Below are 18,930 nucleotides of genomic sequence, written 5' to 3' on the forward strand. Positions count from 1 at the left end.
CTGTGCAAGTTCAGGGGCGCCTGTGTGCTCTGTGTGCGTCTCAGATCCCGAGTTTCTGTGTGGAGTATCTCCTCCCTTCTACCTGTTGGAGGCTTCTCTGAGACCCAAAACACAGAGGAGGGAACCATCTTTCCCCCCTAAGCTGTGGTTCTGCCAGCAACCATTAGGGGCCACTGTTGCTTCAGCTACCAATGACAAGTGGGTCAGGGCAGGGGTGGGGGACAGGCCATCCTTAGTGCCCACCCTGACTCTGTCAGGGTAGTGGATATGAGTCATAATTGTTGTCATAGACTCATGCCCAGTCTACTCAGGTCCTGCCTTAATGAGCTGTGGTTTGTGGGACAGCTGCTGGAGTGAGCGGATCTCTTCAGACTCCAGGTGTGTGGCAGGGAGTGGCAGCCTATGGCAGCGTGTGGCAGCGTGTGGCAGCGTGTGGCAGCAGGAGCTATAGCCCTGAGGATCTGGATGCAGGAAACGCTGGTACAGGATGCTAAAAAGTCCTGAGCTATGACCAACCCCTTCCGCTGCCTGCCCGCCTCCCCCCGCCCCCTCCACCCCTTCACCAAGGTCTTAAGTCATTCATCTGTGGTTCTTTCCCTTCAAATGCCCTGATGGCCCTGGCATAAGAGCTGGGAAATGAACTCCCCTGTGCTCCTTCAACCTGCCTCCAGGGCATCTCTGCTGGGGGAGGGGCGCCAGACACGCAGACTCTGCTCTGATTTGTGTCTCCTGCCTTGATGAGTGGCATTGAGCAGGGACTGGTGATGTCCTCAAGGCCCTCCCCCACCCCCTGTTCTGCCCACTTCAAGCCATGTCTGCCCATGGAGACAGCAAGGGATAACTTCACGATGAGGTGTCAGGACGGGTTGGTGAGGCTGGGAGGCCAGATGCAGGCTTCCCTGCTGGCTCAGCCACTTCTGCCGCCCGCCCGAGCTCAGACAATAGCAGGATGGTCCTGCTTCACTGCCATGGCAACTCTGGCTGCTCGGGTCCTCGGGAGGGTGTGTTTGACCGCAGTGTATTCATCCGCAGTGTATTCATCCCGTATCCCTGCGTCAGGGTCACCACCTCAAGTCTCCAAGGAAGGAGGGAGGGAGGAAGCTCATCCAGCGTGAACCCCATAGAGATGAAGAGACAGTGGGATGCTGGGGACCAGGGTACAAACAGACATTGGCATTTATTGTGTCTTCCCCGGAGAGGGGAGCCGGAGGGGCAGGAGTGAGGGCAGGGAGGAAGCAAACCTCTTAAAGCCTTAATAATCGAAGGGTATGAGGGAGATTGAGGGGATGGGACTGCGAGGGGTGGGGTGATTCACTCCAAGGGACTTTCCTGGGGCAGAGGAAGGAGGAGCACCAAGCTTGGAAATCCCTGCGATGGCAAAGGAGAGGAGGGAGTGAGGGCAGGCCTGAAGGCCAGGCTGAGAGCCTCACCCTGGCGCCTGAGGCAGAGGGTAGGAGGTGGCACGCGGCGGTGAGAAGGCAGTTATGTGGATCGTCTTCCCCAGCAGCCCACACATGGACAGACGAGGGTCCAGGCCCATTCTGGTTGCTTATCTGGTTTCAAGTGTGCTGATGGCCCCGGATGTCCCCAAGGGACCTGTGGGCTGAGGGTGGGGTTCTCCCGACAACCCCTGTGGGGTGGACAGGCCCTCTCTTCTTGGTCTGAGTAGGGGCTCTTTGAGGGCCTGGTCTCCACTCCTGCTGGGACCTTGCTGAGTTCCTCAGGGAGAACTCGGTGAGTCTGCTCTGATCAGCCCCCAGCCTTTCCTGCCCCTGCTGTCGGCCCCACCCTTGGCCACCCCACGGCCCCGGGGGTAGGAAAGTCTGCACATCTCTCAGCCACAAAGGTCAGATCCCTTCCTCTCTGCCTGTGGGAGGCCAATCAGACAGGGAGGGGAGTGCCCCTCAGTGCCCTGGACCCCCATTTAGAGGGCTGCAGTCTGAGGAAGCCCCTTTTGGGGGTGGTGGGGCGTCGGGCTCTGCATCAGTGGGCAGGAGGGAAGCCCGGGGCCCCCGGCGCTCTGGGCTGTAGTAGAAGGAAAGGAGGCGGAAGGAAGGCCGCAGCTCCTCCTGAATGCTGTCCAGGATGTGGGTGAAGGTGGGTCGCAGGCGTGGGTTCTGTTGCCAACAGCGGCTCATCAGCTCCTGCCTGGTGGGATGGGAGGGCAGCGTCAGAGGGTCTACATCCCCTGCGTCTTGGACTGAGAGAGTCAGTCAGGATGAGTGGGGGGGGGGGGTCACAGGGGAGTAAATGGCATCATGGTGGGGGTTTAGAATTGGGCTCAGAGCTGGGGGTCAGTGGAAGTAAAAGCATTGGAGGAGGTAGACCAGGTCCCAGGGCAGGGGACGGGGGTAGGCAGAGCAGGGAGGTGGAAGGGGCCGGCTGGGTGACTCACAGCTGAAGGGGACAGCTCTCTAGCTCCTCCAGGACCCCACCATCCATGACAAACTTGAGCACCTGCTCATTGGACAGACCCTGGTAGGGCTGTTCAGCCAGGGTCACGATCTCCCAGAGCACCACGCCAAAGGACCTGGAGGACACAGAGCAGGGCTTGAACCCAGCACCCTTCATGAGAGATTGCACCCAGGCCTCTCCCCAGGCCCCACCCCCACATCCCCTGAGCCCTCTGCTCCAGCCAGGCCCCACCAGACATCCGAGTGGGTGGTAAAGATTCCGTCTTTGAGGGACTCGGGGGCCATCCAGCGCACAGGCAGCAGCCCCTTCCCGCCCTTGCGGTAATAGTCTGTCTCATACACATCTCGAGTCATCCCGAAATCTGGAAAGCAAGGGGGGAGAGGGGGTGGAGCAGCAGAGCCTTAACCAGCTCCTGCCGCAGGAATACCTCTCCCAATCTTCTCCCCCGCCAGAGTCTCCAAGAATCCTGGAAAGTGGGGGCTCTAAGTGTATCAGAGACGCTCCCATTCAACCCTTCTGTACTTGGACAGGGAGACTGAGCCTCCGGGGTGAGGGGGAAGAGGGGGGACTATCAGGGACAGAGCTGTGGACCAGGCCTGGGTCCTTGGGTACCTAGCTTAGGAGGAGTCTCTCAATTCCGCAGATTGCCCCCACCTGCCTGGCGCCCTCCATACCCCCAATCTTGACGGTGAAGTCCTGGGACACCATGCAGTTTCGGGCTGCCAGGTCTCGGTGCACAAACTTTTTGGCGGCAAGGTAGGCCATGCCATCTGCGATCTCACCAGCCATCTGGATCATGTCTCCCAGTGCTGGCCGCGGGAGCCCAGGGTTATTCTAGAACCAAGAGAGGGGACGGGTGGCGAAGGAACCTAGAGGCAGGACTCCTCACCAAGGATTCCCCACCACAACGATGCCCGCGTTTCCTCCAACTCTTCAGCACATTGGCTCAGAGTCTTCTCCCAGTCCTCACCTCTGCCTCCGGCCGCAGAGATCGAAGATGGCTCTTGAGGTCCCCACGAGTCATTAACTCCATGATGACCAGAGTCGGCTGGCCCTGAGACACCACGCCCAGGAGACGTACCTGAGATGAACAAAGAGCCTAGCTGCAGGTCCCCTCAGCTCTCCTGGACCCCTCTGGCCAGAATCTTGGCCTGCTGTGACCACACTCTGACCCCGACACCAAACCTGACCCTAACCCCAACCATATGCATAACTCTAATCCTGGCCTAACAATGACCCTGACTCTAAACCATGACCTTGATGATGTCTGACTATCATCCTAGTCTTTACGATTGGCCCAACTCTGACCTTGATCCCAATCATGATCCCAATAATGATCTGGACATTCAATATTGACCCCAACCATGACTTATCTCAGCCCTAGCCATGATTCTATCATGATCCTACCATGACCCTGGTTTGACTCTAACCCCAACCATGACCTTTACCCCGATTAGGTTCCTAACTACAATCCCACCCCTGACCTTGATGGTACCCTGACCTCATCCCTGACACTACCCCTCCTACCTAATTGTGACGCTGACAATGCCACTGAGCCTCCCTTACCACATGGTGACACTTGAATGCCTTCATGACAGAGGCTTCCTTGAGGAACTCAATGCGTTCTCGTGGGCTGGCCAGCTCATTCACCGTCTTCAGGGCCACAGGTGTGGTCTCCTCTCCAGCCTCCAGTCCTTGTGCCAGCCCCTCATATACCATCCCGAAGAAGCCCTGGCCCAGTTCCCGAATTATGGAGATCTGCTCCCGAGGCACCTCCCACTCGTCGGGGATGTACACTGAGAGGAGGTGGGGGTCACAAGGCGATGATACCGCTGTCTGCCGCTCCGCCTCTGAAGGGCTCGGGTCCCAAGGCTGCCTGCTCCCAAAAGGTCTCCTGCAAGTTTGCCTCTCCACCCCTCCTGTCTCTTTTCCACACCACTGTCCCCTCACCCCGGACCTACCATCAGAAGCACTGAAGTACTCTGGATTCACAGAGGCATAGAGGGTGCTGTTTCTGCAATGGAAGGTGAGGCGGTCAGGCTGGAAGGTCCTCAGGAAGGAAGGAGCAACATCAGAGGGCAAGGAAGAGGGACAGTGCAAGGAGGAGGGAAGTTCCTGAACACCCTCGGTCCTGATCAGGATGACTTTGGGGAGCTCTAAGCTGGTCTGGGTCTTCGTTCTTAGACCCAGGGAGTAGGGAGGACAGTGTAGAGGGCTCCTGCCTCCTCAACTCATCCTAGACCCCAGCTAATCAAAGCCCTTCCCCCATTTCCCTCTTTTATTCAGTCCCAGGAGGCCCCTGAACCAAACATCTACTCCCTCCTGATTGCACTGACTTTACACTGAGGGCTCATGGAGAGAAGGGGGCTGGGGACCGGTAGGACCTGTTCTTACCTCTTCTTGCTGTAAAAGAAACCAAGGGCAGCAAGAATGATGAGCAGCATGAGTCCCACGGGGGTGACAGTGAGAAGGTGCAGCCCCCCGGAGTCTTCCTCCTCTGGTGGTCAGTCAGTGGACAGGAACAGAGGGCAGCAGAGGGTGGGGTCAAAGGTGGAGAAGTCAGAGGGGAGAGGACACTTCTCTTTCCATAATGGAAGATGAGGATGGGGCGAGGATGGGATGGGGGCCCTGTGGTTTCCACAATGGATGTGGCTAAGGACCTGGGGGTCGCTGTTTGGGAGTAGAGGTCTGGGACAGAGGCTGTGTCTACCTGAGCCAGGGATGTAGAAAGCGACACTTTCTGTCCACGAGCCGTTGCCAGCCAGTGAGGTTGCCCGCACTCTGGCGGAGTAGTTTCCAGGGGGCAGCAGGGCCAGGTGGACGCCCCCAAACTTGGCATATCGCAGGCGGGACACACACAGCACTGTGGCCTCCTGAGGGCAACAAAGAAAGCTGGCTGGGAGAAGGATGGGGGCACAGATTGGAGCTGGGTTAGGGGGTCTTCTGGGGTACCTACCTCTCCCAAGCGGCGGTACTTGATTTCGTACTTGAGGATAAGTCCATTGGGGTCCGATGGCTCAAGCCAGCGCAGGAGGACACTGCTCTTGCTGGCCGCCTCCCAGGCCACCTTCCCTGGGATACCATCAGCCTCTCCTGCGGGAGAGGCATCAGGGGCCCAGCCACAAGGACAGTCAGGTGCCTCATAAGGATGTTTCTGTCCATAACGGACCACATATATGATGGTGGTCCCATAAGATTATAATGGAGCTGGGAAAGTCCTATTGCCTAGTCCTAAGATCATAGCACAGAGCATTACTCACATTTTTGTGGGGATGCTGGAGTAAACCAACCTACTTTGCTGCCAGTGTATAAAAGTATAGCACATACAACTATGTATGGTACAGAATAGGTGGTGATAATAAACATTATGTTACTGGTTTTGTATTTATTATAATATACTTTCTGTCATTACATTAATCCTCACACGAGGATATGCTTTTATTGATTTGAGAGAGAGAGAGAGAGAAACATCAATGTGAGAGAGAAACATGGCTAGGTTGCCTCCTGTTATCACCCCAAAGAGATTGAACCCTCAGCCTAGGTATGTGCTCTGATCAGGAATCAAACCTGCAAACTTTTTGGTGTATGGGAACGAAGCTCCAATCAACTGAGCCAGCCAGCCAGGGCTGTCGTTATTTTAGAGGATACTCTTTCTGCTCATAAAAATGTTTGCTGTAAAATAATATGCAGTGTTATGGCTGCTGCATCTTGCGTGTTTACTGTGCTTCTTGATTGCATTGTTTTTTCTTGTGCTTGATTTAATTCGTGTTGTTTTGTGTAGTTACATGCTGTGCAGGCTTGTAACCTAGGAGCAATCGGCTATACCGTACAGCCTAGGTGTGCGGTAGGCTGTACCGTGTAGGCTGTGTGAGAGCCCTCTATGATGTTCACACAACGCCTAACCACTCATTTCTCAGAACATATGCCCGTTGTTAAGCAGTGAATGACTTCTCACCTCCAAATACAAGCTCAAGGGGGCTAAGCTGGGAGGTTTGAGGAAACTCTAGGATTGTGGGGACTGGGAGGAGGAGGAAAGCAAGGCCCTGGGGTTAGCTGGAGCTCAAACTCGCTAGTTGGAGCACTGACTGGAGAGGGTGCTTGGGGAGGGTGGTGGGTGTAGAAGGTGGGGTGGGTCACTCACTGTGGGGCATGGTGCGCGCAAAGACGAAGGTGGCGGCGCTGCAGCCCACAGCGTGCGCCGCGTGGTTGCAGGCATGGATGTCGATCCGGTACTCGGTGAAGTGGCGCAGGCCGCTCAACACTGCTCGCTCTCGGGGCACTTTGTCCTCCCGGATCTCGAAATCTGAGCTGTTCCCCCCGAGTCGGAGGGCCCCGGAGGCGCGGCGGTGCCTCCCGGAGTCCCTAGGGAGGGCGAGAGTCAGCGCCAGGTCCCCGCACGCCGGCCACACCCCTCAGCCTTGGCCCCGCCCCTGCTCACCTTTGAGGGCTCTTATTGATGGACGTCACCTTCCAAGGGGATCTGGGGAGACCGGGGAGGGCCCTGTCACGGCTGCGGGGAACTGCCCCTCTACAGGGGTGCACCGCTTCTAAACCCACCCACAGCCAGGCCCCGCCAGCACACCCCACCTCCAGGCCCCGCCCTTAGCCCCGCCCTGCCCGGCCGCCGCGCACTTGGGGATGGTGATGGCGTTGTGCAGGAAGTTTTCAAACTTCTTCTGGAACGAGGCCTCTTGCGCCTCCAGTGGCGGCAAGACCTGCCCCGGAGGTGGGTGTTGGCAAGGGCAACAGCCGGGCTCCATCTCCGCCTGGAGTTCCCCGTCTTCCCGGTCGAAGCGCGGGTCGTTGTTGCTGGTGGGCAGCCGCAGGCCTGGCGCGTCGGCGGGAGGGAAGCAGTTAGCCGGGCAGCGCCTGTGGCCGGTGCCCCAGCCCCTCTTGCTCACACCTCATCCCTGCGCACCGCGGTGGCAGTAGTCATTGAGGTAGAGGTCGCTGTCTTCTGCCAGACGCTGCCACAACACCAGGTAGTAGGTGATGTTCCCATTCCGCTGGGTCGGTGGCTTCCAGCGCACCAGCAGGTGGGAGGAGGAGTTGGACGTGGAGATGACGTCTTGGGGAACGGTGGGCGCTGGGGGTGTGGGTCGGGTACAACTGAGAAGCTTCAGAACTCTTTTCAAATACTGTCTGGCCCCTGTCTCTGAGTCCAGCCCTTACTTGTCCCAAGGAATAGGTGACTCTCAACCTCCTCTTCCTACAGCTGAGCATTTTGTTCTTCCCCCTGCACTCTCCCACCCACAGCCTCCCTAGGACCTAGGAGAATGCCCCCTATTATTATTATTATTATTTTTATCCTCATCCGAGGATACTTTTCCCCATTGATTTTTAGAGAGATGGAAGAGAATGAGGGAAGGAGGGCGGGAGGGAAGAGAGAGGAGAGAGAGGTTTGTTGTTCTGCTTATTTATGCATTTATTACTTGTAGGTACCCTGGCTGGGGATCAAACTCACAGTATGGGTGTATCCGAGGAGACTCTAACCGACTGAACTGCCTGGCCAGAGCCTGCCCCCTCTTCCTTCTAGGACTCAGCATCTGGCCTCCCAGCCTCTATGGGCCAGCTGTTCAGTGACTCAGCATCTCTATTTCTGGTGCCTGGGTTCCCCCATCCTCACTAGGACCCAGGCATCCAGCTCCCACTCCCTCCAAAGGCCTACCTGCGGGCAGGGTTCGGAGGTAGATGATGGGGCTCTGGGCTCCTTGGTGGGGGCTGTCCTCAGCAGTGGTCAGCGTGATGGCCCGCACAAACACTGCATACTGTGTCCAGGGCTTGAGGGGGGCCAAGGTCACCCCTGGCTCCTGGTTGCGGCTTAGGGGCAGCTCCACATCTAGCAGGTTCCAGCTCTGGGTCCCACAGGCATCTGGACCTATGTGCTCCGTGGCATTCTGGAATGGGCTGAACACCCCACCCCCAATTTGTAGCAGCCCCCTCCTCTCTGAATCACCCCAAGATTGCTATTGTCATTCTTTACGCATCCAGAAGCAGACGTGCGTCCACCCTTTGGGGCAGGTGCCTTGTGGCACTGAGTGGGTCTGCTCAGAGCTGACTGAGGCAGGATCCACAGTATAGTGTGTGAGGGGCATGGCCACATCCGCACTGCAAGGCAGTGATGGCCGGAGCTTCCTGAAGGACCTCTGCGATACTCTGCCCCTTGCGTATAGGCGTGCAGATTGTCAGCTGCACAAGCTGAGGGTGACATTTACATTGCAATCCATGTTAGTGCTCCTCACAGTATGGTGCAGGGACCAGAAGATGTAGTATTACCTGGGAGCTAGCTAGAAATGCAGATTCATGGGCTCTATCCAGGACTGAGTCAGAATCTGTGGGGGTGGGGCCCAGGAATCTGTATTTAACACACCCTACAGCTCCCCATGCTAGAGACCTTCACCTAGCTGAGGCCTAGGGGAGCTTTGGCCATCTGAGCAGGCCTCCCACATCGACTTCCCTCCCTTCCTCCCAGGCCAGGCCCTGCGCTCAGTGAGCAACGAAGACCTCTCAATTTTAATTCCCAGGGACTGCTCCTAAGCCAGGTGGCTCCCACCTCCTCTCTACCATAGAGGGGAGTACGCCTCACCCCTGCCCTCGAAGCCTGCCATCCCAAATCCATCTCTCTCCTGTAAGGATTTCTGTTTCTGAGTCCTAGCCATGCTTCTGGAGAAGTCCTTCCTGTGGCCTAAGCCCTGTCCCTCCTGCTTTGGTCCGTGCTCTCTCTCCGAAGCAAGAGCAGCCTGTCCTCGCCTGTCCCTGCTCCCTTCCTTCCTTCGTCAGGCTTTAATGAAATGCTGAACAAGCTGCATATAAAACTGGCCAAATTAGTGGCTGCTCCCCAAACCGCTGCTGGGGCAGGAGCATGTGGTCAGTACAGAATATTAGCATAGTGAATAGAAGTTTAATTATCCAAGCCTTCCCAGCGGGCGCCTCTCCCTGGCTCTCAGAAGTCCTCACTCCCCTCTGCATTTCACTGGGTGAGGTGAAAATCGCACACGGAGGGATGAAGGTGAGGGGAGAGGCCAGAGGTGGTGGACCCCACAGGGAGTGCGACTTAGGGTCCTGGCTTCCTGACTCCCCACAGCGCTGCCTTGGCCTGCCTTCTCTTGCCTTCAGTCTGGATGATTCTGCTCCGTTCCGCCCCGCCCCTACGGTCCCTGCCCTGGCCCCGCCCCCGCCCGGTTGGCCCCGCCCCTGTGGTCCCTGCCCTGGCCCCGCTCCCGCCCCGCCCCTACGGTCCCTGCCCTGGCCCCGTCCCCGCTGGCCCCGCCCCTATGGTCCCTGACCTGGCCCCGCCCCAGTTGGTCCCGCCCCTATGGGCCCTGCCCTTGCCCCCACCCGATTGGCCCCGCCCCCGGATGGCCCCGCCCCGGATGGCCCCGCCCGGCCCTGTCCCGGAGGGGTACTCACGACTCCTTGTAGTACACGATGAAACTGAGTAGGTCTCGGGCCTCCAGCGGCTCGTAGCGCTCCCAGCGCAGTGAGATGCGGTCGGTCTCGGTCACGTTGGACACGAAGCGCAGGGTGCGAGTCTGGCCTGGGTGGGGCGAGTGGCGAACACCTGCTCTCAACCGCCTGCTTCCAATCCCCGACCTGGACCCCGCGGCATGCCACCCCCAACGCCGCCCCTGAAGACAAGTTATCACACCGTCCGCTCCAAGCGCCCCTTCCCACCCGGCTGCACAGCAGGGTGTTTCTTGGGGCCGTGCGCTCCCCCTCGAGGTTGGGGTTGGGGCCTCACAGGCGGCGCGGTCTCCGTTGGTCCGGGGGTTGATCTCCGCCTTGTTTTGCCGTCCCCGCGTGCCGGTCACCTGCTCCAAGTGGTAAATGTGCTCCAAGCAGAGGCGTGGGTTGAAAGCGAAGTAGATCTTGCCCACGGGAATGGTGAGCCCCGCAGCCACCCAGGACCCCAGTTGCTGGAGGTTCTGGTTGTCCAGCACGTACAGAGTGTAGTTCCTGGGGGCCGGAGGGGACCTTGTTCCAAACGGGAGATGGGGGCAGGGCTGGGGAGGAGGTGCTATGGGCTCCTCTGGGGCGGGTAGGGAAGGTGTGATAGAGGGAGCTGGTCAGAGGCTTGCTTCTGACCCCTTACCCATCCACCATGGCATCTCCCCGGATTAGTTTGAGGTTCTTGAAAAAGCCCAGGGACACGAGGGCAAAGGAGTGCTTGATTTTGAGGAAGCCAGTGATGGTCTCCACCAGCCCCAGGCTGTGCTGCAGCTCCTGCTCCAGGTTGTCTGGGGAGAGGGAGGACAGGGCTGGAGCAGGGGCAGGGAACGTGGTGGGTCCCCCAGGGGAGGGGGCTAAGTGGGATGCAGGGAAGGGGGGTCCTCAGCCTGGGACCCAGGGTAATGGGAAGCGGTGCTTTAGCGGGGCCTCTGTAAGGGGCGTGGCAGGGAGGAAGGGCGTGGCCAAGAGAGAGGTATGAGCCCGGGGAAGGTACTAACAGCCCTGGCGAAGGTTGAGGATGAGACTCCCCTCCACGTGGGTGCAGCCCGCCAGATCTTGTGCCACCTGGACCGAGTCGATAGTCTTGGTGCCCACCTTGCACTCTTTGGGGCACAGCCCCTCACACTTGTGGCAGAATATGCTGGCAGGGGCAAGCAGAGGGTGTGGCATGAGCCCTGGACCAGTGTGGACCTTCTTGATAGTCCAGGGGTGACCCCCACCCGCCCTACACTCACCTACTGCCATTACGGGTGAAGCCTGGAGGGCACTGCGCCAGGCAACTGCCCTGGTGGATACCAAAGGTGGAGGCGAGGCTGGGCACCGAGCGCAGGCTGGCACAGAGCTCGGCTGTGACACAGCGCCACGACTCGTGCTGGTAGGTGCCTGGAGGGCAGGCCTGGTGGCAGGCGCCCTGGAAGTAGAAGTGGCGGCAGGCAACGCAGGCGCTGGGGTCATCCGGCTGGCTGCAGCCCCCCAGGCACTCGATGTGGCAGCACTCACCCCCAGGGGTGCAGGCCAGCCCATGGGGACAGGGGCACACTGTGGGCAGAGTGCTGTGTGAGACTGTATCCGGCCTCCTTGGCCATGGCCCCACCCCCTCCTTCTGGGTAACCCCCACATCACTCCCATTCAGATACCACTGGCTGCCGACTTCCTCAGGCAGGGGCTCCTGAGGACAAGGACCGTGGCCCCCCTCCGTGGCTCCCCACCTCCCACGGTGCCTAGTCAGGGGTGCCAGAACTCGGCACAGAGCAGTGACCTTGTCCATCAGGTTGCCGCCCCCCCCCCCCCCCCCCGCCTGCTGTCCTGTCTAGGCCTGGTGCCCAGATCGTCGCTGGGCATGGCGCCCGGGGAAACAGCCAGCTTCTCCTGAGTGGCTTGGCCCAGGGCAAGGTGGGCCTGGGAGTGTGTGGAAGAAGGGGCCGCCACTGGTCATGTCCCCCAGGCCCCTGTCCATACCTCCTCCCTCTTCAGCTCTCTGCCCGGGGCGGGAGGCAGCCCCCAGCGAAAGTGGGTGGTTTGGGGGCTGGGGAAGCGACGGCCTCTGGGAACTCTGCACGGGGGCAGCTGCGTGTCTGCGGGAGTGTGCATGTGGCGGGGGTCAGCCAGGGCATGTTGACACTGTACACGCGAGAGGCCATGGGAGAGGACGTGCAGCAGCTGTGTTTACAGCCAACAGGGAGGCTGCAGGGAGGTGGGGCTGGGAGGATACAGTAGGGATCTGGTTACTCCTCTGCCCTGATGCTGAGGGTGAGGGAAGCTGATCTCCACAAACTGTTGGAAAGAGCCCCAGTTTTGGGGGACCCCAGCTCTGCTCCCAGACTCTGAAAGGTCCGCCTCCCCTCCCCTAGAACTTTCACTTCCTCCTCCTCCCACCATCCCCTCCCTATCGGACTCCCCGCTTTCTCCCCTCCCTTCCTTTTGTTTCCTCTCTCTGCACTTTACTTCTAAAGAAGTTCCCACCTCACGTATCTGTCCTCATCTGTCCTGTCCTTCATCTGCCACCTCCTCCTTTCTCCCACCAAGCTCCCAACCTCCCCCTACAATACTCCCAGCCCCCCCTGGGCCACCTGTGCTGCGGTCCCTTTTCTCAGGACCAGAACTGCTACCCCAGCCTCGGTGGTTTACAGAATAGCTCATTCCCCGTAACAACGCCACCATCCTTTTACAGATAAGGAAAGTGGGGCACAGATAGGCGAAAAGAACATAGCCAGTAAGTAGTAGAGCTGAGATTTGGACCCGGGCCATCTGGCTTTGTACTTAACCACTGCCCTAAACCGCTTCGTGTGCTGCTGTCTTGCATCCATTCATGCCTACCCTTCCCCCCATGCCCACCTTGTACCTGCCCTTGACTTTCTCCATTACTACCGGGTGGCATCTAGTGCCTACATCTGGACTACCTTATGCTACATCAGTTATTTCACTTTCCTAAGCTTTAGTTTCCTCGTCTGCAAAACCACAGTACCCGCCTCGTAGGATGACCGAGGACTGAAATGAACAGTGGCTGCCAAGTACTGACCCACACCGCCCTGCGGCCACCCTCCGACCCTGCCTTCCCCGTGCCGTGCCCCGCGTTGTGCTCTGTGCCAGTGCCCACCTCTCTGGCAGTGGCTGGAGGTCCAGCACCTGTAGTCTGTGTGCCCACTGAAGGTGGTCCTGGCACAGGGCTCGCCAGTGGCGCCCAGGACGCCAGGACACACATCGGCGCACTCCGCGCCCAGCTTGTTGCCCACGATGTGGTTGGCGCCGGGGGAAGGCTGCAGCAGGCCCCAGTCAATGGTGGAGAGGTGGCAGAGCTCCTGGTTTTTCTCCACGCGCACGGCTCCACGAAGCACCGCGCCCAGGGCCGGCAGCCCCACGTCCCGCAGGTGCGGCATCTCGAAGATGACCAGCGCGTAGCCCAGGAAGAGGCGGGCGCCGCGGATGACGGCCAGGTTGGGGAAGAGGTCGCGCAGGCTCTCCAGGCCGTAGACACGGAAGAGCAGCAAGTACTCGGTGACTTGAGTGAGGCGCGGGAAGCTGAGGCCACGGAAGTCCTCGCCCGTGGCCGTGAACATGAGCAGGATCTGCAGGTGGCCCTCCACCACGCTGCAGTTCTCCAGCCGCCGCAGCTCCGACACCTCCGAGCGGATGTCCAGGCTGGGGCACACTGCGGGCACAAGTGGCAGCCGTGGTCGGTACAGCCGGGGCCAAGCACTCCCTCCCACCCAGCCGCTCTGGAGGAGGGACGTCACACCGGGAGCGGGACATGGAGTGGGAGCCGGGTTCTGCTGGGGGTGTGGGGTGCCCTCCCCTGAGGGCCTCAGAGGCCTCCTGGGCAGCTTGGGGGGGGCTCTCCCAGATGAACAGAGGAGCCCGCTGACCCACTTCCCCTTCTCCATGGACTGCTGCTTCGTTCCTGCAGCAGACTCCAGATCTAAAGCCATCCCGCCTCCTTTCCTTGCCTCAGCCCACACCCCAGGGCTCTGTCCTTAACAGACATCCAGAGTCCAACCGCTGGTCGCCAGCTTTCCTGCTTTCTCCATCATCTTCTCCTGGATTTGCAGTAATAGCCTCCCAGACAGTCGCTCCACTTCCACCCTGTCCCCTCTTCAGTCTATTCTCCACTTTATAGCCAGAATGGTCTTCTCAGAACAGAGGTTGGATCACATTCCTTCACTGCTCAACACATCCCAGCGGCCCCCACATCACTGTGAAAAGCCAAGGTCCTTACCACAAGTCCTCTGCAGCCTCGCTGCCATCATCCCCCCCTCTCTCTCCTGCAGCCACACCGATCACTTGACTGTACCTCAAATAAGCCAGCCAAACTTGTCCTGAGGTCTTTGCACGTTCTGTTCCCTTGGGCTAGAAACTCTTCTCTCTAAATGGCTCCCTCAGCCCCTTTAAGTTTTTGCTCAAATGTCACCTCTGACCATCCTATTTAAAATTGTGACACTCCCCATCCCCTTCCTACTTTATTTTTTCCATGATTCTTAACCCTGGCTAGTATATAATTTATTTATTTTGTTTACTGTAAGCTCCAGAAAGCAGGGATCTCGCTGTCTAATCTGTGCTGTGTCCTTGGTGCCTAGTACAGTGCTTGGCACAAAATGGGCGCTCAACAAATATTGGATGAATGAATGAGTGAATTCTGTGACTGGGAATCAATAGTCTGAGCTTCATACACTCTACTTCTCTCCCAGACCTAAAGGAGCTAGATGCCTGGTCCCTGCATTTGTTTACTTTCAAAGGGACATTCCATGGCTCGGCATTGCCAAAAGTTCAAGTTTAAATTCCTCAGCCTGACATGTGGGTGTTGAGAAACTGGTCCCACTGAAGCCTCAGAAGGGTTCCTCACCCCGCTAGTACCTTCAGCTCTTGTCCTGCAAGCCTCAGGTCTAGTCCCCTACCCCTTCCCTGACCCTTTGACCCCGAGTTCATAACTTTCCCTTCAGGCTCAGCAGCACTTAGTCCGGCACCCACACTAGACTACTCGGCGCATTGCCTCAACATTGCTCTCTGTATCTATGTCACCCCCTCCACGGAGGACATCTTTTGAGGGCAGGGCCCTTGTTAGTTGTCTCTGCATCCCCCATGGAACCCAATTCAGGGCTGGAACCACCGGGCACTCAGGAACCATGGGTTGAATTGATGGACACCTGGATCCCAAGTCCACTCCGTGAGGATCCAATACGTCTGGCTTCTCCAGGGTCCCAGTCCCACTTCCCTTTCTCTCCCCAAGGCCCCTAGGACCATTCCCCTCAGTGGGCCACCTGGTCCCTGCTCTCACTTGCTCCCAAGCATACTTTCCATGCTCCCTACTAGGGAAGATTCAAGTCTGAATTCTTCCACTTGCCATTCAAGTCCTGCTCACCTCTCCAGCCTCTACTCCCTCCCTTTCTCCCTAGCCCTCAGCCACATCACAGGGGTCACACATAACAGGCCCACCCCCTGATGGCTAAAAGTGGGGTGGACAGGAAAGACTGGCTCCCTGGAGCTTACTCCACACCTTCTCTAGTGGTCACTAACGGTCCCTGTGCTTAGCTCTGCCCAGCGACTCTGTGAGTGTGTGTGAGCACACGCAGGTACACACACACACACAAAAGAGAGGGAGAATGAGAAAACACTTCTGTCCCCTCCACACAAAGGCCAATCAGGCTCTTCGAGGCAGATGGGGGTTCTCTCTGTGCCCAATGCCACTTCCCATCATCCCCTCTGCCTCTCTAGGGCTCCCCTGATGGGAGTCATTTGGAAAAACAAATCTCCGACCTTCACAGTTTAACCCTCGCCTGCTTCCCCTGAGGGCATGGCCCTGTGCGGAGCTGCACTGGGAATGGGACATCTGGGTCCCCTGATCAAACACCAACCCCTCCATCCCCCCAGGGACGTGCTCCTGTCCTGACAACCATGATTCTGGCTGGCATTTTCTGTGCCCGGCCCTGGCACGGCAGTGGAGGAGGGGAAGCGGTGCCAGGGAGGGACTATGCCTTGAAGAGAGTGCCTCTATGCCTCTTCAGGGACCCCCATCCCAGCCCATTTGCATCATTTTTGCCTGTGTAGGATGGGAAGACTCCCCCTGCCCCAGGAAGCCCCCAGTCTTAGGGCCTCAGGCAGGCACGGGCACTGGATTTGCTGGATTCCTGAGCCCCCTGAGGCTGGGTTTGCCAAAGGGACGTCTCTTAATCCTTCCCCTTTTGAATATCCTATCCTCAGCTTTTTCCCTCTCCTGACCAATTCCCCAGCACCCCCATGAGGACCCTTTAGTCTACATGATCTGACCCACCCCCAAACCCTACACACGGGGATTGTCTGGCCTGGGGTACCAATAGAAAGCAGCTCCCCCCTCCAGTGAATGGGCCCTAAGTGGGGGATATGGGACAAAGCGCTGCAGGCTGGAGCGCAGGACCCCGGGCTAGCTTTATCTCTTGATTTCCTGAGCCTCGGTCTCCTGTCTGCACAATGGGTTCAGTCGTTTAATTGTGCCTAGTTCTCGGCTGTCATTCCATTCTGCCCACTTCCCATTCTGGGGCCCTGGGAATGACCTCCAAGACTCTCCTCCCCCATTTTGGTTCTCATTCAGGCTCTACTGGGACCACGATTTCACAGGGCATCTGTTCATCTCTGTGCTTCAAGGTCCTTCCCACCTCCCCGGGAACCGAGAGGCCAACACCCCCATGCAGGGAACTGACCGCTCTTCCTTATGGGAAGTTCTTCTGAGAGCTGACCCCAGTCTTCACAATGCAGTAGCTGAATAGATACGTTCCAGCTGGAAGCTCAGTTGTTTGGCCTCCCAGCTGGCTGGGAGGAAGATGGGGCTCTAGGAGACAGTGTGGGGACTCACCCTTTAGTGTGTCCAGGCCAGATCCCAAGGACAGGAGGGTCACAAGCAGACATGCCACCCACGGCCACAGTCCGGGCACTGCCATTGCCCCAGTCCTGGCTCTCCAGATGGCTCTGGGCAGAAGGGTCTGACAGGCCCTAAGGGACACAGAAACACAAGCTTGGGAGGCGAGGGGAAGGGTAGGGACCCAGCCACAGGGAACGCTACACGGTTATGGCAGGAGCCAGAACGGAGGAAGGACAGCCAGCCACAGACACACGCAGTGACAGGCAGCTAGGAACAGAGACTCAGCGTGAAGCCGGAGACAGAGGAGAGGACAGAGAGGCTCACAGCAGGGGAAGAGACTCAGAGAGGCCCCATGGGGAGGTGGTCACACAAGGTGCAGAGCAAAGGGGGTCCCAGAGGCCGACCAGTCCCAAGGGCGAGAGAAGCCCGAGGAGCTTGCAGGGCACGGAGAGCAGCGGGGGTCCAGGAGCCGCGGAGCGTCTTTTCGGATCTCCAGGGGCGCGCTCCGCTCCCAAGTGCCCGCTGGCCGCCTCCGCGCCGCGCAGGCAGGGGCTCCCGCGCTCCCCGCCCCCAGTCCAAAGGGATTGGTTTGTCGGTCTCGGGTCTCTCCGCCCCTCCCGCCAAGCCAAAATATTTAGCCTGACAACTGAGGGGATGGGATGGGGGACAGGTCTGTTGGGGAAATAAGGCCAAAATACGGGGGAGGGGGCGGGAGGGGGGCGTTGGCTAAGAACTGAGTGCCCTGGCGCCGCCCTGAGGCGCACAGCCAGCAGCGGGGTTCTAGGTTCTGCCATCAAGCATTGACACCTGCGGGGTGACTTCTGGCAGCCAGGCCCCGGCTGAGCGAGCTTGTTGAAACCTGGCGGGAACGTGAATTGTGTCTCCTTAATATTAAAGCCCTTGGCCTCTCCTAGCCGCCTCCCCCTCCCCCCCCCCCCCCAGCATCCCTGGAGGCCTCCGTCCCAGCCAAGTCCCGTGGTCCCCACCACGATCCCCTTGGAGAGAGCAATCACCCTGTGGGGCCCCGCCTCTGTCCTTGACTTCTTGAATTCAGGCTGCTCGGTTGGCCTGGTTTGTCTGTGCGTCCCCGCCGCAGGGAATTGGGGGGCGGGGGGACGGTCTGTGCCGGGTTCTGGAGAAGAGAGCTGCGCACTGCTCTTTCCCTGGAGCACTTGTCTGCATGCTCCCCCCCTCCCCCCCCCCGCCGCCGTCCCTCTCATCCTTCTCCTTTTCGCGGCTCTTGAGGCCACGACAGGGTGTGAGGGCTGGGACATGCCCTGTGACACCCTGGGTGCTGGGGCTCCGGGGGCTTTCCAGGTGTGCGGCCTCCTAAGACGGACTGGTCCCTGCTTCACCCGCCGGCCGCTCCCGCGTCCAAGGAGCTAAAAGAAGATCTATTAATTTCTCCGTGCAAAAATCGATGCTCTTGTCGGGGTGGCGATCGATGCCCGTCCAACTTGGACCTACCCGGCCTGGGGGCCAGCGCTGGCTAGCCTGGGTCGGGGGCTGATGCTGGGGTCCGGAGGCGCAGCGCGGTGGGCGCCGCAGGCCGCGCCCCCACCCCACCCTGGCGGAGCTCACACCTTTGCGCGCTGGCTTCTTGCGCCACCCTGTGGTCTCTGCTGGAAATCGGCATCTCCGCTCCCTAGTCTCCCTTCTCCCGCTTTTGGGGCTACACCTTCTCTTTTCTCTGACTCTTGATTTTTCCTTCTCGAGGTCCTGCGTTTGGTCTTTTTGGGGTCCCTTCCCTTTTCTTCCTGGGGTTTAGAGTGTGTTTCACCTGATTTACCCCAAGTGACATTGCACACTCCCACAGGCACGTGCGCCGTGAGGAGGGAGATCTGAGACCGGACTGGCTAGGATGACCTGGACGGCAACCTTTTCCGGGCTCCGTCCCCTTCCCTCCCCCCTAAATGCAGCTGCTTTAGGCTGGGAGAAATAACGTATCAACTTCCCAGTTCCCCACCCCAGCAGCCACCTCTGAGGCGTTCCGCGATTGCCCCTCCGCGTCTCCCAGAGCTGGAGGGGTCTTGGGGGAGGAAGCTGGCGCGCTCTCCCCCCCCCCCCCCCCCCCGCATCCCCAAGGGGTGGGGACCGAGTTGGGGGCTTAGCAGAGGTGGGGGAGGGGTGCGAGCCAGAGGGGGCGGAGCCGGGCGGGGGCCGTTGGCTCCGCCCTTTCCTGGCGACTGGGTCTTTAACACCGCCCAGCGCACGTGTCTGGGGAGCCCCGGCGGCCGCTG

At 59.1% G+C, this 18,930-nt stretch overlaps 1 protein-coding gene across 1 annotated transcript; it reads right to left on the reverse strand.

Annotated features, from left to right (window-relative positions):
* Positions 1–1,904: 1,904 nt before the first annotated feature.
* On the reverse strand, positions 1,905–16,769 carry INSRR (insulin receptor related receptor; the record flags this gene model as incomplete). Its single annotated transcript, XM_079760340.1, has 22 exons — positions 1,905–2,148; positions 2,396–2,530; positions 2,647–2,776; positions 3,090–3,249; positions 3,386–3,496; positions 3,982–4,211; positions 4,377–4,429; positions 4,810–4,912; positions 5,126–5,288; positions 5,372–5,508; positions 6,557–6,777; positions 6,854–6,895; positions 7,048–7,243; positions 7,334–7,501; positions 8,084–8,322; positions 9,826–9,952; positions 10,157–10,371; positions 10,508–10,652; positions 10,863–11,005; positions 11,100–11,403; positions 12,962–13,513; positions 16,685–16,769. 22 exons carry the CDS (start codon positions 16,767–16,769, stop codon positions 1,905–1,907), a joined length of 3,903 nt encoding a protein of 1,300 aa, XP_079616466.1.
* Between the last annotated feature and the right edge of the window lie 2,161 nt (positions 16,770–18,930).

This window comes from Cnephaeus nilssonii, assembly GCF_951640355.1.
Source record: "Cnephaeus nilssonii genome assembly, chromosome: 21".
NCBI classification, from domain to species: Eukaryota; Metazoa; Chordata; class Mammalia; order Chiroptera; family Vespertilionidae; genus Cnephaeus; species Cnephaeus nilssonii.